Source organism: Pisolithus orientalis (assembly GCF_024613125.1).
Source record: "Pisolithus orientalis strain OTSU chromosome Unknown F5J12scaffold_12, whole genome shotgun sequence".
Lineage (NCBI taxonomy): Eukaryota > Fungi > Basidiomycota > Agaricomycetes > Boletales > Pisolithaceae > Pisolithus > Pisolithus orientalis.
The window spans coordinates 37,536-55,160 of record NW_026260793.1 but is presented as its reverse complement, the minus strand read 5'-3'; the positions used below and the strand labels follow the sequence as shown (position 1 = coordinate 55,160).

The following is a 17,625-nucleotide window of genomic DNA, read 5'->3' as shown; positions in this document are numbered from 1 at the left end:
ATGTGGGTCCTTGTGCTAATCATTGTGCTGGTCTGCACAGAACCCATACCTGCCACAACTACTGTTGTACAACCAGTTGCTATCACCAGAGATTCAGCAATAGACACCCAAACTCAAATAACCATTGGCATCACACCCACTCTTGCTGCAGGAGCTACAACCCTTCTCACCATTGGAACAAGCAAGCTCATCAGTCATGTACTCCCCCTCTGATATCCCAACCCTCAAGGCCACAGGACTTAAGCCCTGACACTGTAGAGAAACTCCACCACACACTGTGTGACATTGTTAGTGACCTCCAGAGTCTAGCTATCAACTCCTTACCTGACATGAGACAACACTGTGCAGGTAACATGTCAGATGTTGATGGAGATAATTCAATCAAGTGGGCTAACCCTGATTTCTTCATCATCTGGGGCAACCCTAGATCAGGGAACCCAGAGGATCATGTCCTGGCCCATTGCAAGCAAGTTTGCTCCTACTTCCAATATGATAAAGCCTTGCATCATAAAACAGGAGACCCCCTCAACATACCTGCTGGATACCTCCAGTTTAGAGAGGCCTACAACTGCAATGCTAGCACATGGTCACACTTTGCATACTATGAGCTGGGAGATAATGCTTGCATAGTCATCAAAGGCCCAGCTTCAACCAAGAAGGAGGGTTTGGGAGCAGATGTGGACTTGTGTAGTAAGGAAGAGAGGGAGGGAGGACAAGTGCTTAATGGTGCTGAGATGGAGATGCTCAATAGTATGCTCTGGGATGTGGCAGAGCAGCTCAAGCACCAACATGAGCAATTCCAATGAGGGTACCAGGACCACCATGGTCACAGAGAGGATGATTGTCACCCTAGGGGACCCCTGGGTAACCACCCTAGTTCCTTGACATTTGAGGATCATTGTGCTGAGAAGTCCAACTTGAGTAAGTGATGGGAGGCCACTAGGGTGAGAAGGTTCCAAGAAAGTCCCCAGACACATACCCACTCCCACTTGCCTACCCCTGTTGCTAGCTCTTCAGCCATTACCTTGGATGTGACCTCACCCTATAGCACTCTCAACAATCCCCTCAGGTTTCAGGCTCATGATCCCTCTAACATCATGGTTGGCTTGGTAGGCATTGATGTCACCATCAATGACCTTGAGGAAGAAGGATACAAGGAAGGGTACAATGGAACAGCTGACACAGAAGGCAAGGATGACATGATGGAACAGGGTGACAATGTGGAGAATACCAGAGGTGTTGCTGAGTAAGCACTCACTTCATGAAGGAAGGGTACTTTGTACCCTGGAGGGGGAATGTAAGGATTCAGTCTGACACTGTCAACCATTGTCATGCACCAAAGGTGTTTGGTGAGGTGGACATGGATACAGCTGATGAATTGAAGACCATAGCCCTCATGTAAAGAAGGACAGCCAGAAATGTCAGTAGTCATCCCTCACACAAGAACGAGTTGTCAATGCCAAAGAAAAAAGGAAGTGAGTTAGGTGCTGTTTAAAATTCTTAAGTGCCTGTGTACAGCATTCTGGTTTTTGACATATCCCCACCATTTCTGCAGATATTGAAACCATTCCCATGCTCACTTGTAGTGCTTATCCACACAATCCTACCTTCCAAAATTGGAGAGGATCTGCACACTCCACATGTTTCTACAGCACTCCCTCCAAAAGATGCTCATTTTGCTAATTCCTCTGATATGGCTGCCTCCACATCAATCATTTTGCTTGTCCCCTTTGCTAGGGACCATGGCTACATATATCTACCAGGAGTTCCTACCAGCTTCTGTCCTGAAGCATCCTGGTACATCCCATCCTCATCTGCCCCCTCTCAGCCCATCCAGCTTGGACAGCATGTTCTTTTTGTCAGTATGACCTCTATGAGGACATTCTTTGGTTGCCTCAGGTCTGTCATTCACTTGGAAAGGTCTTATGTGGTTGTTTCAGTCTCTCCAGTCCAAGAAGCATATGGATCCTTCCTTCCTGCTCCCTGCAATGTCTTCATACCAGTCTCATCTGTCATTCTTCCAAAATTGTGACAGCTACAGTATAATCTACCATTCTCCACTCTCCCTGATCACATCCATGATGAGTATGATGCACATCTTGCCTCCTTGTTGCAAGATACAGCCAAAGACACTCCCCCATCATCCTCTCTTCCAACAGAGCCTCATTCATGAAGTTTTTATTTGCTTCACTGAGAGGATGGTTTGGGGGGGATAGTTGCAATACCCTATGCTCCTGTCACCCAACAGACCCCCAAAGCTTGACCCCTGTTGACATCTGAGTCACCCTGTCCACTTTTGGATGTACTATATTGGCATCAGATCAGTGCTGCCTCTCTGTCATCCCACTTTGGCCTAGAGGTGATCTCTTCAAGATGTGACATGCACAGCCTCCCCCTAATGCAATTCCAGTGTGCTTTCCCAGTTCCTGACATTACTTGACTCATACTTTGACATTCTGACTGTCCTTGACTCACCTATTGCTAATACTTACCAATCTTTTGACCTTGCTTACTGATTCTTCACTTTTTGGCTTACTTATCCTTACCAATGGTTACCAATCACTTACCAAGTGTTTGCACCTTGTTTTCCATAGGCAATGCCCCTGTACTGTATATAAATTGCTGTACTTAGATAGCTGAATAAGAGGAAGATGTCAGAGAGCCCCTCTTGCTCACATTTTATCATCACTCAGTAAATCATTCATCAGCTTTGATAGTTGAGACTTTATTAAGGGTCTAACTATTGTCTACTTCACTTATCATTGTCTACCATCAATCAGCTTCACTCCAAGTCCTCCCTGAGCTCAGTGCAGCTCAGGACATCACATTAAGTCATCATCCACCTTTCTGTAGGCTGACAGCAGTCTACCCCATTGCATTCTATCGCATTCTTGCTCCCTCTTTGTCAGGAGCACCCCCAACCCTCAGCACTTGTCTTTGAGTGTTGTAGTTTGCAAAAACCCTCCCAAATCAAAGGTTCTACCATCTAGGTACCACATAGGCACACCACCACTCACTTTCATTGTCTTTTGTGTTGGTTTTGGTTGGTTTCCACCACTGAACCACACTTTGACTCACACCATATGGTTAGATGTTACTTTCTTTATGACAGATATTTATTGGTTTCTCATTTATTTTGTTTGATCCTACTTAACCCATACTGATACTCTGACATATTTCATGCCTAACCTCTATGCTATAGAATAGGCCTTGTAGCATACTGTACAGGGACTTCTTTTTCTACCTTGAGATAAGACACTACTGTCTGGAAACCCAAGTGGACTGAAGAATCCTTCTTTTTTTCCTGCCATTAAAAGTACTGCACTTCTTATCAGAATTACACTTCAAGACTGTGGTTGGTAACTTAACATGAAAGATTTGCAGGTGGTGATGCCATGGGAACTGCCTTAAAAGGAAATGCTGCCCTCAGGTGGGTGGCCAGGGAAGGGGGTCAAGCACTTGGGCAGGCCCTGCCAGGCATCACACCATTGTGGCTTGGGCAGAATGGCTCAGGAGGGTGCCAAGGAACTCTGTTCATGTCCTACACATGTTTATCAATGCTCTTAGCTAATGAAAAGTGGGAAATTTGCATTGGAACAGGTTGTAAAGTGCAAAATCCATTGTAAAGTGTGCTAAGTCACTTTCAGAAGTCATGCTTAGTTTGGAAGAAGATGATCAGAAGTCCGAGACTTCATTCAGATCAGTTCTCAAAGAAGAACAGGAAGCTCGCAATCAAGAAGAAATGTCCATGACAATTGGTCACAGAGATTCGGTTCCTGAGATGCCCCCGAGGACCATTTTGGAAGAGGAACTGAGACAGAGGCCCTCATCTTGGAATGGATGGTTCAGCAACTTGGAATCCCGATGTATCAGGTGGAAAGAAAGTTCAAGACCACCTCATTTACTGGAAAAGATGTGGAGTGGGTGACCTGAAAGGTAACCCTGAAGATGGAGATCAAGGAGCGCATTATATGGGTCAAGTGTTACATAGGTCCCCTCATCAGAAAAGGACATGTCCTTCTTGGGATGCCATTCCTCAAGGAGTTCAAACCAAGAATGAACTGGGAAACTGGCAAAATTACTTGCTGAGATGATGGGTACATATATCCTGAAGGATCTGACTATTTTGTAAAACAGGTGGTGCTGGTTGGCATGGATAGTATGAAGGAATCTTCCAGCCTGTCCCTGGAGTGGTAAAACAGGGTTTGGGTGAAACCCCCAAAGTTAAAATTAACAAAACTACTCTGTCCACAGAACTTGAAGCTGCCTTGGCAGCAAGTAAAGAGGAAGTTATGCTTCCAGAAATATATAGAGAGTTCACCAAGGTGTTTGCCGAGGATGACATCCCACTACCAGTTCACAGGCCAGGATTAGATCACAAAATCAGACTTTGTGAAGACTTCAAGCCAAAGAAAGCAGTGGTATATCTGATGTCCCCTGATGAACTCAAGGTATTAGATGAGTTCCTGGACAAAAATCTCAAATGCAAGAAGATTCAACCATTGACATCACTGCAAGTGGCACTGGTGTTCTTTGTTGCGAAGAAGGATGGAAAGAAGTGGCTAATCCAAGACTACTGCTACTTCAATACATTTACCATCCCAGATGCACACCCATTGCCAAATGCCCAAGCTTTGTTCAATGAGTTAGTCAAATCCAAGTATTATGCCAAGTTTGACATTCATTGGGGATTTACTAACCTCAGGGTCAAAGAAGGAGATGAGTGGAAAGGAGCATTTATCATGCCTAGAGGGCTTTTTGAGCCCATAGTAATGTTCTTTGGTCAATGTAACTCACCTCCTTCATTCCAGAGGTATATGGACAAAACCTTCAAATCTCAATGCAGAAAACAAGTTGGGTATATGGATGATGTTGCCATCCATGCCAAAATGAAAGAAGAGCTTCGAACTCAGGTCTGCAAGTTTCTGAAGATCTGCAAAAAGGAAGGTCTATGCCTCAAGATCAGCAAATGTGTCTTTGAGGCTGAAGAAATAGAATTCCTCAGAATGATTATAGGAAAGGGGCATATGGAGACTTTGCCAACGAAGACTGATGCCATTAGTACTTGGAAAGCCCCTGACAATCTTACAGGGCTTCGCAGATTCCTTGGATTCTGTAACTTCTACTGCAAGTTCATCCCTTCCTTCTCAAGCATCACCAGACCTCTCCATGACCTTACAAAGAAAGGTGTGATTTTCCAGTGGACCCCAGAATGCAATGCCATGTTTGAAAAGTTAAAATCTTTGTTATGCTCCTCTCCAGTCCTCACTATCCCCAACTTCTCGAAGCCCTTCGCTCTTTTCACAGATGCTTTGAAGCTCAGAACTGGTGTGGTACTCACCCAGAAAGGAGCCAACAATGAGTGGCATCCATGCTCCTACCTTTCGCAGTCCTTGATAGGTGCTGAACAATGGTACCAAGTCTATGACTTGGAAATGTTGGCTGTTATCCATGCTCTCAAGGCTTTCCACCCTTACTTGTTGTCACCCATTGAACCTACTGTGGTCTTTACTGACCATAAGAACTTGGAGTACTACTGCAAGCCTCAACAGCTCACCCCTTGTCAGGCCTGGTGGGCTGCTACAATCCAGTCCTACCCTATCTGGTTCTCATGGCTGGAAAGGCTGGCCTTGAACCACAATGTCACCATTCTTGCACACAAGAAAGCACAGGATCTGATGTGTTCACAGTCAAAAGGGACTTATGTGCTGCCCAAGGTTGGAGAACAAGTTCTCCTTGATGTTGGACATTTTCACATCAAAAACCAGTGTGACAAGATTGCACCCTGACATCTTGGGCTGTTCAAGGTGACTCAGGAGGTCTCTCCAGTCATGTTCCAATTGGAACTCCCACCGACCTGGAAGGTACATCCCATGTTCCATGCCTCTCACATCTTTCCGTACACTGAAAACAATGTTTATGGTGCTGCACCTGCAGTGCCTCTCCCAGAACTCATGGATGATGAAATTGAATGGGAGGTTGAATCAATCATCAATCACAAGGTTGACAGGTGTAGAGGTAAACAAAAGTATTTGGTTAAATGGAAAGGGTTCCCCCATTTGTCAAATACCTGGGAACCCAAGGAACATATAGAAGACCATGCTTCAGACAACCTCTCCCAGTACAAGCTCACTTGTCACCTTTGTAACTGATGGACTCCCCTCACTCTGTTAACACAGAAAATGACTATGCCAACCTCCACTTTACAGAATCTGTTTATGACCCCACAGCCAACAGGGATGACCTCCTCATCCCCCCCATCACTGTCTATGCCCCTACCTTGCCTCCAATGTCCCCCACTGGCTTTTCTGACTCATACTCCTCGTCCCCTGTCTCGCAGTGTCGACTGACTTTGCCCCCTCTCGCCCTCCCTTGCCAAGCATGTCCATACTCATGGTTCTCAGTCAAGCGAGCCCCCATCCCAAAGGCCAGAGTCTCCACTAGTGGAGACAGTAACCAACAGGGAAAGGGGAAGGCTAAAGAGAGGACTGATGATGATGCCAATAGTCAGGGAACCTCAGCCAGTCCCACCCATGCTCCCAAACCTACCCACCTACACACCACTTTCACCGCCTACTCCAATGGTGCTCAATGTGCAGCCCTTGACCTTCTTGCCACTGCAGCCCTTGCCAGGGATGATGAGCCATGACTACCAGTTGCAGCAGCTGACTACCTGGACATTGTTAGGGCACTTGACATCTTCCACAATGGGGACAACATTGACAGGTGCACACCAGAACAGGTTACATATTTTGGGTTGCTGTCTGAAATCTACAGAGCAACAGACATGATCAACTCCTGCATCTCCAAAATCTGTACTTGGAAACTTAGTGGCACCACCCCATTATCAGAGGAAATAATGGTTAATATGTTGGAACAAGAATCATTGGAGCTTCTAGAAGCCATCACAGGTGGCACTTATCATCATCTCTGAAATCAACAGATCAGTGAGTTTCTCGCTCCTCCTGCTTCTCATCTTCTTGATTGGATTCACCCAAAACAAGAGGAACCATCAGTTTCCTGCAAACAAAAAGAGGACAAGGAAGCAGATCAAAAGAAGGTTGACGAGTGGAAGGCTATGGAACTAGGGTCCATTGACTCTGGAGACCTGTTTAAAGAGGTTGGTGCTCACTTGGGGACTGGGACTCACAACTCTGCCTGGGAGGTACTTCTGCAGGATGCATTGTGGGCTGGAATCCATAAACACTATCATAATGCAGTCCATTCCTCCAACCCTCTCTCTGTGACTCCCTTTGTCCCCATCCCTCTCAATCAGCTTTGTTTCTACCTCAGAGGGCAGTCTCCTGTTCCTGCAAACCATGTCCTTTATCAACACACATGCTTCCAATGTCATTACATGGGACATTGGTCTTGCTGCAATGGACGTGGCTCCCACTTTACTCCAGCCCTCGAGGAGCCGCCATCTCCATCACCACTGTTGCCCATCGCTTCACAAACTTGTTCCCACATCTATACTACTTGCCAACCCCTTTCTGCATGCACCACTAATGCGACCGGCTTGTCCTCAAGGGTCTGAGGACCTTAGAGGGGGGGTGATGTTATGCCCATGTCAGGGGTCTTTCCTTTTTCAACTTCTCGCAGTCACATGTGTCACATGCCTCATCACATCTCTCATAATTGTCACCATCCTAGGGGCTCGTATGCTGCAAGGCTCCTTCAGATCTCCTGTTGTCAAGGTATTTCCAATACCTGTTGAGACCACACCTCCCGGTTGATCCAGTGTCCCACTGCCCTTGCTGATGGATGACTTGTTTACTTCTTGTTCCAGTGACTCGTCTTTGACTTGTTTATATTGCTCACATGTTGTACGATAGTTCTGGTGTCTGGCTCTTTGCTGCACATTGATTGTGCAGCCAGTATAGCCTTCATCCCCTTGTCTACCCCCATCATATGACACCATATGACTCTTTCTCATTGATGTATTTGTCTGATTGTCTTGTTGATTACTGCAGATACACATCATGTCATGACTGGTATGGTACTTGTACTTAGGGGTATATAAACTCATGTACTTTACCTTGTATCCTCAGTTTTTCGATAGCTTGCAACTCAGCTAACTTCCTTCTCTTTTGCCCTTGTTCCCTCCTCCATGTGATCTCAAAAGAACTCACCAGAAGGAGTGAACCTCTGTCAGGCCTCAGAGATAACTGAGCCATAGGGGTTACAACACGTTTGGCCCATAGACTCCCCCTCATGCGCTTTGTGCCTATTCCATTTGCAGAAGTCACTGCACTCAGGCATAACAATGTCTGGTGAAATCTCCTACCCACATCATCCTGTTGCTTTCCTCTTTCCTGATGTCCCTTATGTTTGCCAACAGGAAGGTCCCCATTCCTTCCACCATGTGGTCATGCTTACAGTCATTGTATTCATTGAACAGCATGTAAATGCCTTTTGTCATCCTTATCCTCATGACCACTAAATCTGCAGATGGGAAATTGATCTGCTCCCAGGCATTAGTGCTGACCTTCAAGTTTATTAGGGTTACTGCCCAGGGCTTTTTGCCCTGTGCTAACTTCATCAATGGGGGTATGCTACCCTCCAGCTGGCATTTTCCCTGGTGTTGCTGAGTTGGTCAATCAGTGGTTCTTGTAGCACAATTATGTCCCATTTTTTGGCTATTTGGCTGTTGATTAGTGAGTGTAAGGCTATGTGAGATGTATTAAGGTTCTGTTGCCATATGTGTAATTTAGCTAGTGCATTGTCTTGTGTGTGGTTTTCAGGCATCATTGGGGGTAGGGTTAGGGAGTGCTTCTGCTGGAAAGGGTACTGCCAGAGCAGGCTGGAAGGCAGGGCAGGGTGGTAGGGGGTGGAGTAGAGTTTGAGCATGAGGGGGCAGACCTCCTCTTCTCCCTCTTACCATGCATCAGTAAACCACTTTGTGTGCTGGCAGTCCTAGGGAATCTGTCCAGTGCTGGACAGCTCTGGACAGCTCTGACCAGCAAAAGTGATTTACTGATGTGTGTTGGCCATGCTTGAGGGCATGGTTGCAGATGCTCATGGCCTTGCCTGGGGTCATCTGTCTTAGTTGTCCCTGGGTGGTGAGTTGATTTGGGGGGGGGGGTCTGGTCCATTTGATGGGATCTAGGGGATGTTGGGGTAGTTCAACTTGTGTCCACTCTTCCACAGTGGGGAAGTATGGCATTCTGTTTTCTGGGGTATGGTCATTTAGTGCATTGCAGCATTTGATGAAGTCAGGGCATTACCTGTCATTGCTGGTGTGGCAGTCATTTTGGCAGTAGACACAGAAGACCATGGAGGAGCTGCAGGTTTGTGTGTGATGGGACTGGGCACATACAGTGGCTCAAAAAAGTGTCTGCATGTTGCATGTTTTACACTAGTTATGACTAAATACAATAACCCCTAACCCTGGCCCTAAACCATCAGTGTATGAAATAAAGTACTTACTCTTGGCTTTCTATGGGTCCAAGAATTAAGTGATTTGGATAGGAATTGATAGAATAGCAACCATTTGAATATGACATGTCATGTGGACAGTTTTTTGACTTTATAAAAATCCAACTATCTAGTACTTGGTATGAGCTCCTTTGGCCCTGATAACTGCTTCAACCCTTCTAGGCATGCTTTCTATCCATTTTTGACACTCTTCCACAGAAATCTTCTCCCACTCCACTACCACCCTTTCCCATAATCGATGAACTTCTGTAGGTGTTCATATTAGGTGCCTGTGCACCTCAGATTGCATTTTTCCTTTGTTTTATTTCTATCTAACCCTACAGACATGTAGTGGACACTTAGCTTTGCTCTAAGTGTCCTTGGTTTGCTTTTGTTTATTGTTTACATTTGTTTATCATCTTTGTGCACTTACTGCTGTGTGCCCAGTGAAATTTTCTTCAGTCTCTTACACTGGGCACAAGTGGCCTCAGTTTGTGGTTATCCTAACAGTAGGAGCACTCTCATAACCTGAGGGAGATCTTTTGAGGTGATTCCAAGTGTGTTCAATTGGTTTGAGGTCTGGAGATTGTCCAGGCCAGTCTAGAAGCTTGATATCCTGCTCTTCAAACCATTTCTGGGCTCTTCTAGAGGTATTCTTGGGGTCATTATCTTGTTGAAAGATAATGTCATCTTCTGGAATTCCAGATTCCTCCATGCTTTGAAGCAATCCTTCCTGCAAAATGGCCACATACTGTTCAGTATCCATCCTTCCCTCAACCTCACTCAAGAGCTCAACACCATTTCACCCTATACATCCCCAAACCATGAGTCAACCTCCTCTAAACTTGACTGTACCTTTAACCTCTCTGGAAGTAAGCCCTTCACCCTTCTTTTTCCACACATACTCTTGTCCATCTGACCCAATCCTGTTGATTTTTGTCTCATCTGACCATATAACTCTCCTCAAGTCCTCCACAGTCCAATGCTGATACTTGAGAGCAAAGGCTAACCTCTTCTTCTTGTGACTAGTAGAAAGCAATGGCTTTTTCTTCTTCAACACAGCCTTCAATGAGGCTTCTTTGAGGGTATTTCTCACTGTCTGAGAAGAAACAGGACTATCTTGGCTTGAACAGCATTTTTGGCCTTGCCAGTAAGGATTTGCTGAACAACAGCTCTCTTGTTGGTAGAGGAAAGCTTGGAAGGGTGACCACCATGAAGCCTAGACCTCTCTGGTTGGATTTCCTGAAGAACCTGGGATACCATAGACTTCCCTAGACCAGTCTGTGAGGCAATCTTCCTAGTGGACAGGCCAAGAGAGGCAAGAGAGATGATGTTTTGTCTTTGAGAGATGGAAATGGACTTCATGGTGATGATGAGAAAATGAGCAGAGGGTGATGGGGTTTATATATGTTGGATCATACTCATTACATAAAGGAAACATAATAGAACCCTTGATGGATGTATGTAACAATATAACAGCATGCCAGGGTCAATATATATAATCAAAACTTTAAGTCAAAAAACTGTCTGCATGACATGTCATTTTCAAATGGCTGCTATTCTATCAATTCCTATCCAAATCACTTGATTCATGGACCAATAGAAATCCAAGAGTAAGTACCTTATTTCATACACTCATGGTTTAGGGCTAGGGTTAGGGGTTATTGTGTTTAGTCATAGCTAATGTAAAACATACAAACATGTGGACAGTTTTTTGAGCCACTGTATTTGTCTTTGGTATTGGATTTGGTTGGTTTTCACTGCCTTTCCACACTTTGACTCACATTGCTCTCACTGCTAAGTACAATTTGGAGATCCACCAGATGCATGTAAAGTCCACCTTCCCAAATGGAAAACTTGAGGAGGAAATATATCTCTGTCCTCCACCTGGTTTCCAAGACTCAAGTGACATCATTTGGCACCTCTATTGTGCTCTCTATGGACTAAAACAGGCTCTGAAAACTTGGTACAATCAACTATGAGAAGTTGTTGAATCTCTCAGGTTCACATGCAGTGGTGCTGACCACAGTCTTTTCTACAAAGACAAAAATGGAATTCTAATTATAGTTGCTGTCTACATTGACAACAAACTAATCCTCTCAAAGAGCTGTGAGGCCATTGACCACCTCAAAGTCCAACTATCAGCTGAGTATAACCTCTCTGACTTATGCAAGGGTCAGTGGATCCTCAGTATGGAGATTATATGAGATCATGACACAGGAACCATAGAGTTATCTGAGCATCATTATATAGAGCTCATTCTCATAGAAGGCCAGGAAAGTGCAACCTCATAGCTCAGCAGCATATCCCTCCCATGGTACCTGGAGTGAGAGAGGGTTTAGCTTCACCCTGACCTCCATACCAGTTCCCCCTTCACAGAAATGCACTAGTTAATGGGTGATTGGTTTGTTTATGATAGGATGAATGCCAGATTGGACCTCCACATCATTCTCAGCTCTCACAATACTGATTAGTTCCAGGACACATGGGGCATTGTTGGGGAAACAGTGCAGGAGATGACTGCCAGCAGGTTTCTGAAGAGACCAATAGTGCTGATAGCATATTCTACTGATTATATTATAGTGTACACCAGCATTTGCTGAGGTTGGCCTGAGAGAATGTCCCTGATGAGCCAGAATGGTGATTTCTTGACTTGTGTTACAGTGAGGAGGCTTAGTGGTGCAAAATCACTGTTTGGCATTGTTTGTTTGTTGATAAATAATTCAGTAGACCACTTGGTACATTATGTAAGCATTGGTGAGCATCTCACCATGTTTTATATGTGTTCCCAAGGACTACATCCCCATTATATCACAAAGTTACATAATTGTCCCAATGAGCTCTCTTACTGCAAGACCCAGCAGAAGACATCCCCACTTCTCCCTCTCCTCCATCAGAACCCCATGTATGAAGTAGTTATTGACTTCACTGAGAGGATGAATGGGTGGGAGAAATGGTCACCTATGCTCCCATTACCTCACAGACCCCCAATGCCCAAGCCTTTTGACACCTGACTCATGCCATCCTTTTCTGGAATTAATACTTCCCTATCTGGAAACACTGTCCATCTGTCATGCCATCTTTGGATCTAGTGATGTCTCCACTGAGATCTGATTTGCATTTCCACCCCCTAATGTGATATCAGTGTGCTTACTCAGATTCTGACATACTTTGACTCATACTGTGATGTTTTGACTGTCCTTGACTTGTTTATTGCCAATGCTTACCAATCCTTCTATTCTTGCTTACTTTTCATTTCTCACTTACTCATCAGGATTACTCACTGCTTACAGTCCTTACTCATTACTTACCAAGCATTTGTGCTTTGTTTGTCATAACTGTGCTCCCCCCCACAGTATATAAACCCCCTGTACTTAGCTACAACCAAAGAATCAATCAAGTAATCAGAAGCCATCCAGTCAGTCAGTTCAGTTCTTCTCAGCATAACTTGTCATCAACAGTTGAGGCTCATTCAGAAGAGTCTATCTGTCACTGTTCATCATCCTTGGTAGTTGAGGCTCATTCAGAAGGGTCTATCTAACAGCATTCATTATCTGCAGTCTCATCCACACTTAGTCAACAAATTTGCTTAGTCATCCATTCACTCCTGTCCAACTTGTCAACAACTTGTGCCAGGAGCACATCCCACTGAAGCTCATCACTCTACTCAGCATCCCCATCCAGTCATCACTTGCTCATCCACTCCTGCACAACTCATTGATGACTTGTGCTAGGAGCACCTGCCATTGAAATTTCCCCACTTCAGATTTTTTGCCTTCAAGGTTCTGCAGAGGTACACCACCACTTGCCTTTTATTTGTCTTTGGTGTTGGTTTTGGTTGGTTTACACTACCTTTCCACACTTTGACTCACACTGTTACCATCTCCATCATTGTCAGGGGGTCCTCTGTCTTCTGGAAATCCACCACTGATTGTGTCCCTCCAGCAATAGCATGGTCTCATGCCATCTGATGGAGGATAGCTGTTCCTCTCCTAGTTCCATACATATGGTGAATGATGTCTGAGCTTCACCCAGACAGATACATATGCTGGTCAATTTGGCATGCTGGGAGTATGGCTCATCAGAGAGCCATGACCAGCTAGCTGCTTTGATCCATCCACCAACATCTTGGACTCAATAATGATAGTTCACTTGCTACACCATGATTAATGAAAAACATGCAAACATTGGGACAATTTTGTGAGCCACTGTACATCACAAAGAGTCTCAGTGCACCACTTGTCATTTCAATCTGCCAGAAAATGCCTGTTGCAGATGAAGAACACAATGGCAATGAACACTCAGAGCAGGAGGAATCTAGCAATGTATGTTGGCCAGTGCAGTTGCCACCATCAGTCACAATGTCCAAGTTCCTTGCACTGCCCACTACAATTGAAGAGGTGGAGGAAGACATTGAGGAAGATCCCACAGCTCAGGTTCTCTCACCAGAATTCAAGGCCCATTTCCTTGTGCATCCTCCATCTGTCCCTCCACCATCTTTGTGTCACATACCTGTGCTTTGCATGGCCACTGAGGAGCACCTTCCAGTGGTGATGACCAGTCTACTCTACCAGTGATGTGTATGGCACATCGAGGGCCCATTGATTGGAATAGAATTCTCAAAATATGACATGATAATCCATCTGTACCTTGGATGGCTAGAGGATGCCACTCCAGACCATATCCTTGTGAGCACCTAGCATTCATCTGACTCCCCTGAAACTGACCTCATGTTGAGCCACATGTGCATCTTGGCAGCATCAAAACATCTGTCACCCTGGATTTATCATCACTGCTCATATCTCTTGTGGTCTCATGGCTGTTCATGAGCCCAGAGGCACCCATATTTAGCATCTGTGATGCAGTTAGGAATGTTGTGGGCACCGTTGCTGCCAAGACCCACACCCACATGGCCTGTTCTTAGTGGATTAGTTTGGATGTTCAGGAAGAAGACACTGTTTTCCCTTCAAAGATGGAGATCATGTGGGATAGGATTATAAAGTGGCAGGAGAGCCAGGAACATTCAGAATTTGTTCTCTCTTTTTCTTTCTCCACCCTCTCCAACAGACCATTAGGAATATATTGTCAGGAGGCTGTGAGCATGGTACAGATCCATCCCCTCATGCACCCATCCCATGAGTGTTATCTCACAGTGGTGTCATTTTGTAATCATTGGCCACCTAGGGTAATCATTACATCCAATGAAGGCAGGGACAAGGCAGGCCCACCTTCCAGTGGAATGTCTGATGCTGTTCCAACTTTCCTTTGGCCACTGGCATGCTCCCAGTATGTATTTTCACAGGCCACTTTTCATCCTTGATGAGCATTTTATTGGGTAGCTTTGTGAACACCTTGGAGGCCACTGATAACAGGATATTTGGTTGGCTATTCAAGCAACAAGTAGCACCACAGTCTCTCTCATCTTTGGATGAGCAGTTCCATTGTGAATACATCGCAATGATGGGCTTGATTTGGCTGGAGATGTGGATTGACAGAGTGCATCATTGTATGTTGTGTATTTCCATTTTTTTCATTGTTACCTGCAGAAAGATCTGCCACCCATTGACACTGCACTTGAGCCATGTGTCCAAGAAGTATTCACTACTGTTTCTGCTCTCAAGTCCAAAAATGCAGTGAAACTTTGGCATCCAGATGAATTCCCAGTTGACCTGTGAATCCTTGAAGAGAGTTTCTCTGCAATCTTCCAAATGTCACACTGTTCCCATGAAAAGAAGGATAATGGTGATCAATGTAAAGTATTGTGGCATCATGGCCCTGATTGTCTTCTGTTTGACTTCTTCATATGTCTTGTTAAGCACAATGGTAGAACTTTCTCAGGTGATGCCACATTCACTGCAGATCTTGAAGATCAACAAGTTTGCCCAATGTATGTCATTGTTGACATAAATGCATTCTAGTCTTGAAACTACCCTCTGCTTTCCCAAGAGTGCTCTGCTGCAACCCATCCCAGAGGACTTTAAGGAATCAATGGATACCCTACTTCCTTCTGATTTTCATGCCACCAGAGAGTGGCTCACAGCACATCCTAGTGTGAGCACCACAACAGAAGAAAGGGCTTGACCTTCCACCATCAAACTAGCTGGTTGGACCTACACTGCTTCCCAGTTTCCGCACTGGGTGACACAAAGGGAGACAGAAAGAATCTGACATGGTGATAAGACTTGGAGGGTTTCCAAAGGACAGAAAATGTGATGCAATTGGGCATTTGCAGGTGAGGCTCTCAGATGTATCAGCTGAAGATCTTGGCCAGTTCCCACTCATCTGTGCCCCTCCATCAGATGGGGCTGGGGCCAGTGATGCAGCAAAGCCTTCAGGTGGAAAGATGCCAGGCATTACCAGCATGGCAATGCCACCGAGACTTCTGGTCACAATGGCAGTGGTGCCCACTGTAATGAAACCCAACAATTTCCACAGTGGCATTATCTTCCCTTCAGGCTGTGGGGGCCATAGAAACCTCCATGGACACCATAACTTCTCAGTTAAAGCTTTCAAAGATTAAGGGAAAGGGTCTGCTTTTAGATTTGCCCCTGATCACAGTGGAGTACAAGAAGACATCAGGTAGTCTGGTGCAAGCAATGAACCAGCTCAGGATGTACCTCACTGCGTTGGTCAAGTTCTTGCAGGCCATGGGTGTCATGGACTTCCCTGTATATGGGGTTGAGGCCAATGGTTCTGTTGTGTCCCTGCCTGTGGCAGTCCTACAAAGTGATGAGAATGTATGTGGCATACCAAGCACTTGATTCCTGTTTGACTTTTTACTGGCCTGCAGATTGTCCATCTCTTTGAATGGCTAGTTGAAAAGCTGGATATATCCTCACCATTGGGAGCATGGCACTATGCAACAATCCTTTGTAAGCTCACAACAATTCATGCTGGGGTCCTTGAGGGGAAGTTTGAAGATGTTGAGAAGAATCTGATCATGTCATTGCTCAACAACAGGGATACAAGTATGGGGGAATGGACAATCACTGACCGATTTGCTATGCTGGCAGTGTCACACACCAAAGGTGTTGTGGACATGGTTACAGCTGACTCTGCCTAACTCATTGATGAGTTGTGTGCAATGCCCATGCCATGGAGATGAAGACTAAAGGCCTCATGTGTAGAAAGACTGCTGGACATGAACAGTCATCCTTCACACAAGAATGAGTTGTCAGTGCTAAAGAGAAAAGAGGAAGTGAGTTAAGCACACATTAAAAGTTTTTAGCACCCATGTATGGCATTCCAATTTTCATTGTATCTCCACCATTTCCAAAGATATCAACTCCATTCTCAAACATGCTTAAAGTGCTCAGCCACATGATTCTGCCTTCCAAATTTGGAGAGGATCCTCACACCCTACACATTTCTACAGCACTCCATCCATCAGATGCTCATTTTGCTAAGTCCATCAATAATGGCCACCTCTTCATCAATCATCTCACTTGTCTCATTTGCCAGAGACAGTGGCTACATATATCTGCCAGGTGTTCCCACCAGCTTCTGTCCTGAAGCCCCCTGGTTCATTCCATCATTGTCAGCCCCATCCTGTCCCATGCAGCTTGGTCAGTATGTTCTCCTTGTCAGTATGACTTCCAGAAGGATGTTCTTTGGTCACCACAGTTCTGTCACTTGGTTAGAAAGGTCTTTTGTGGTTGTTTCAGTCTCCCCTCTTGATGAAGCATATGGATCATTCCTCCCTGCTCCCTGCACTGTCTTTATTCCAATCTTGTCCATCATTCTCCCCACATTGCAACAGCTGCAGCATAATCTACTGTTCTCCAGCCTCCCTGATTGCATCCATGACAAGTATGATGTGCATCTTGCCTTCTTACTGCAGGATCCAGCAGAGGTCATCCCCCCTTCTCCTCCTCTCCATCAGAGCCCCATTCATGAAGTTTTTGTTAACTTCACTGAGAGGATGAATGGGTGGGAGACATGATTGTGTATGCTCCCATTGCCCCATAGACCCCTGATACCCTAGCCCCTTTGACACCTGACTCATGCCCTTCAATTCTGGAATTAATACTTCCCTATCTGGAATCACCATCCATCTGTCATGCCATCTTTGGATCTAGAGATGTCTCTGCTAAGATCTGACTTGCATCACCACCCCCTAATGTGATATTAGTGTGCTTACTCAGTTTCTGACTCTATTTGACTCATTCTGTGATATTTTGACTGTCCTTGACTCATTCATTGCCAATA

The 17,625-nt window shown here is 45.2% G+C and overlaps 2 protein-coding genes across 2 annotated transcripts; both read left to right on the top strand.

Annotated features, from left to right (window-relative positions):
• Nucleotides 1-13,679: 13,679 nt before the first annotated feature.
• On the top strand, nt 13,680-13,994 carry F5J12DRAFT_782346 (uncharacterized protein; the record flags this gene model as incomplete). Its single annotated transcript, XM_051742723.1, has 1 exon — nt 13,680-13,994. One exon carries the CDS (start codon nt 13,680-13,682, stop codon nt 13,992-13,994), a length of 315 nt encoding a protein of 104 aa, XP_051600401.1.
• A 1,902-nt stretch (nt 13,995-15,896) lies between these two features.
• On the top strand, nt 15,897-16,480 carry F5J12DRAFT_936555 (uncharacterized protein; the record flags this gene model as incomplete). Its single annotated transcript, XM_051749633.1, has 2 exons — nt 15,897-16,154; nt 16,208-16,480. The coding sequence occupies 2 exons, from the start codon at nt 15,897-15,899 to the stop codon at nt 16,478-16,480; spliced, it is 531 nt and encodes a 176-aa protein (XP_051600400.1).
• Nucleotides 16,481-17,625: the final 1,145 nt, after the last annotated feature.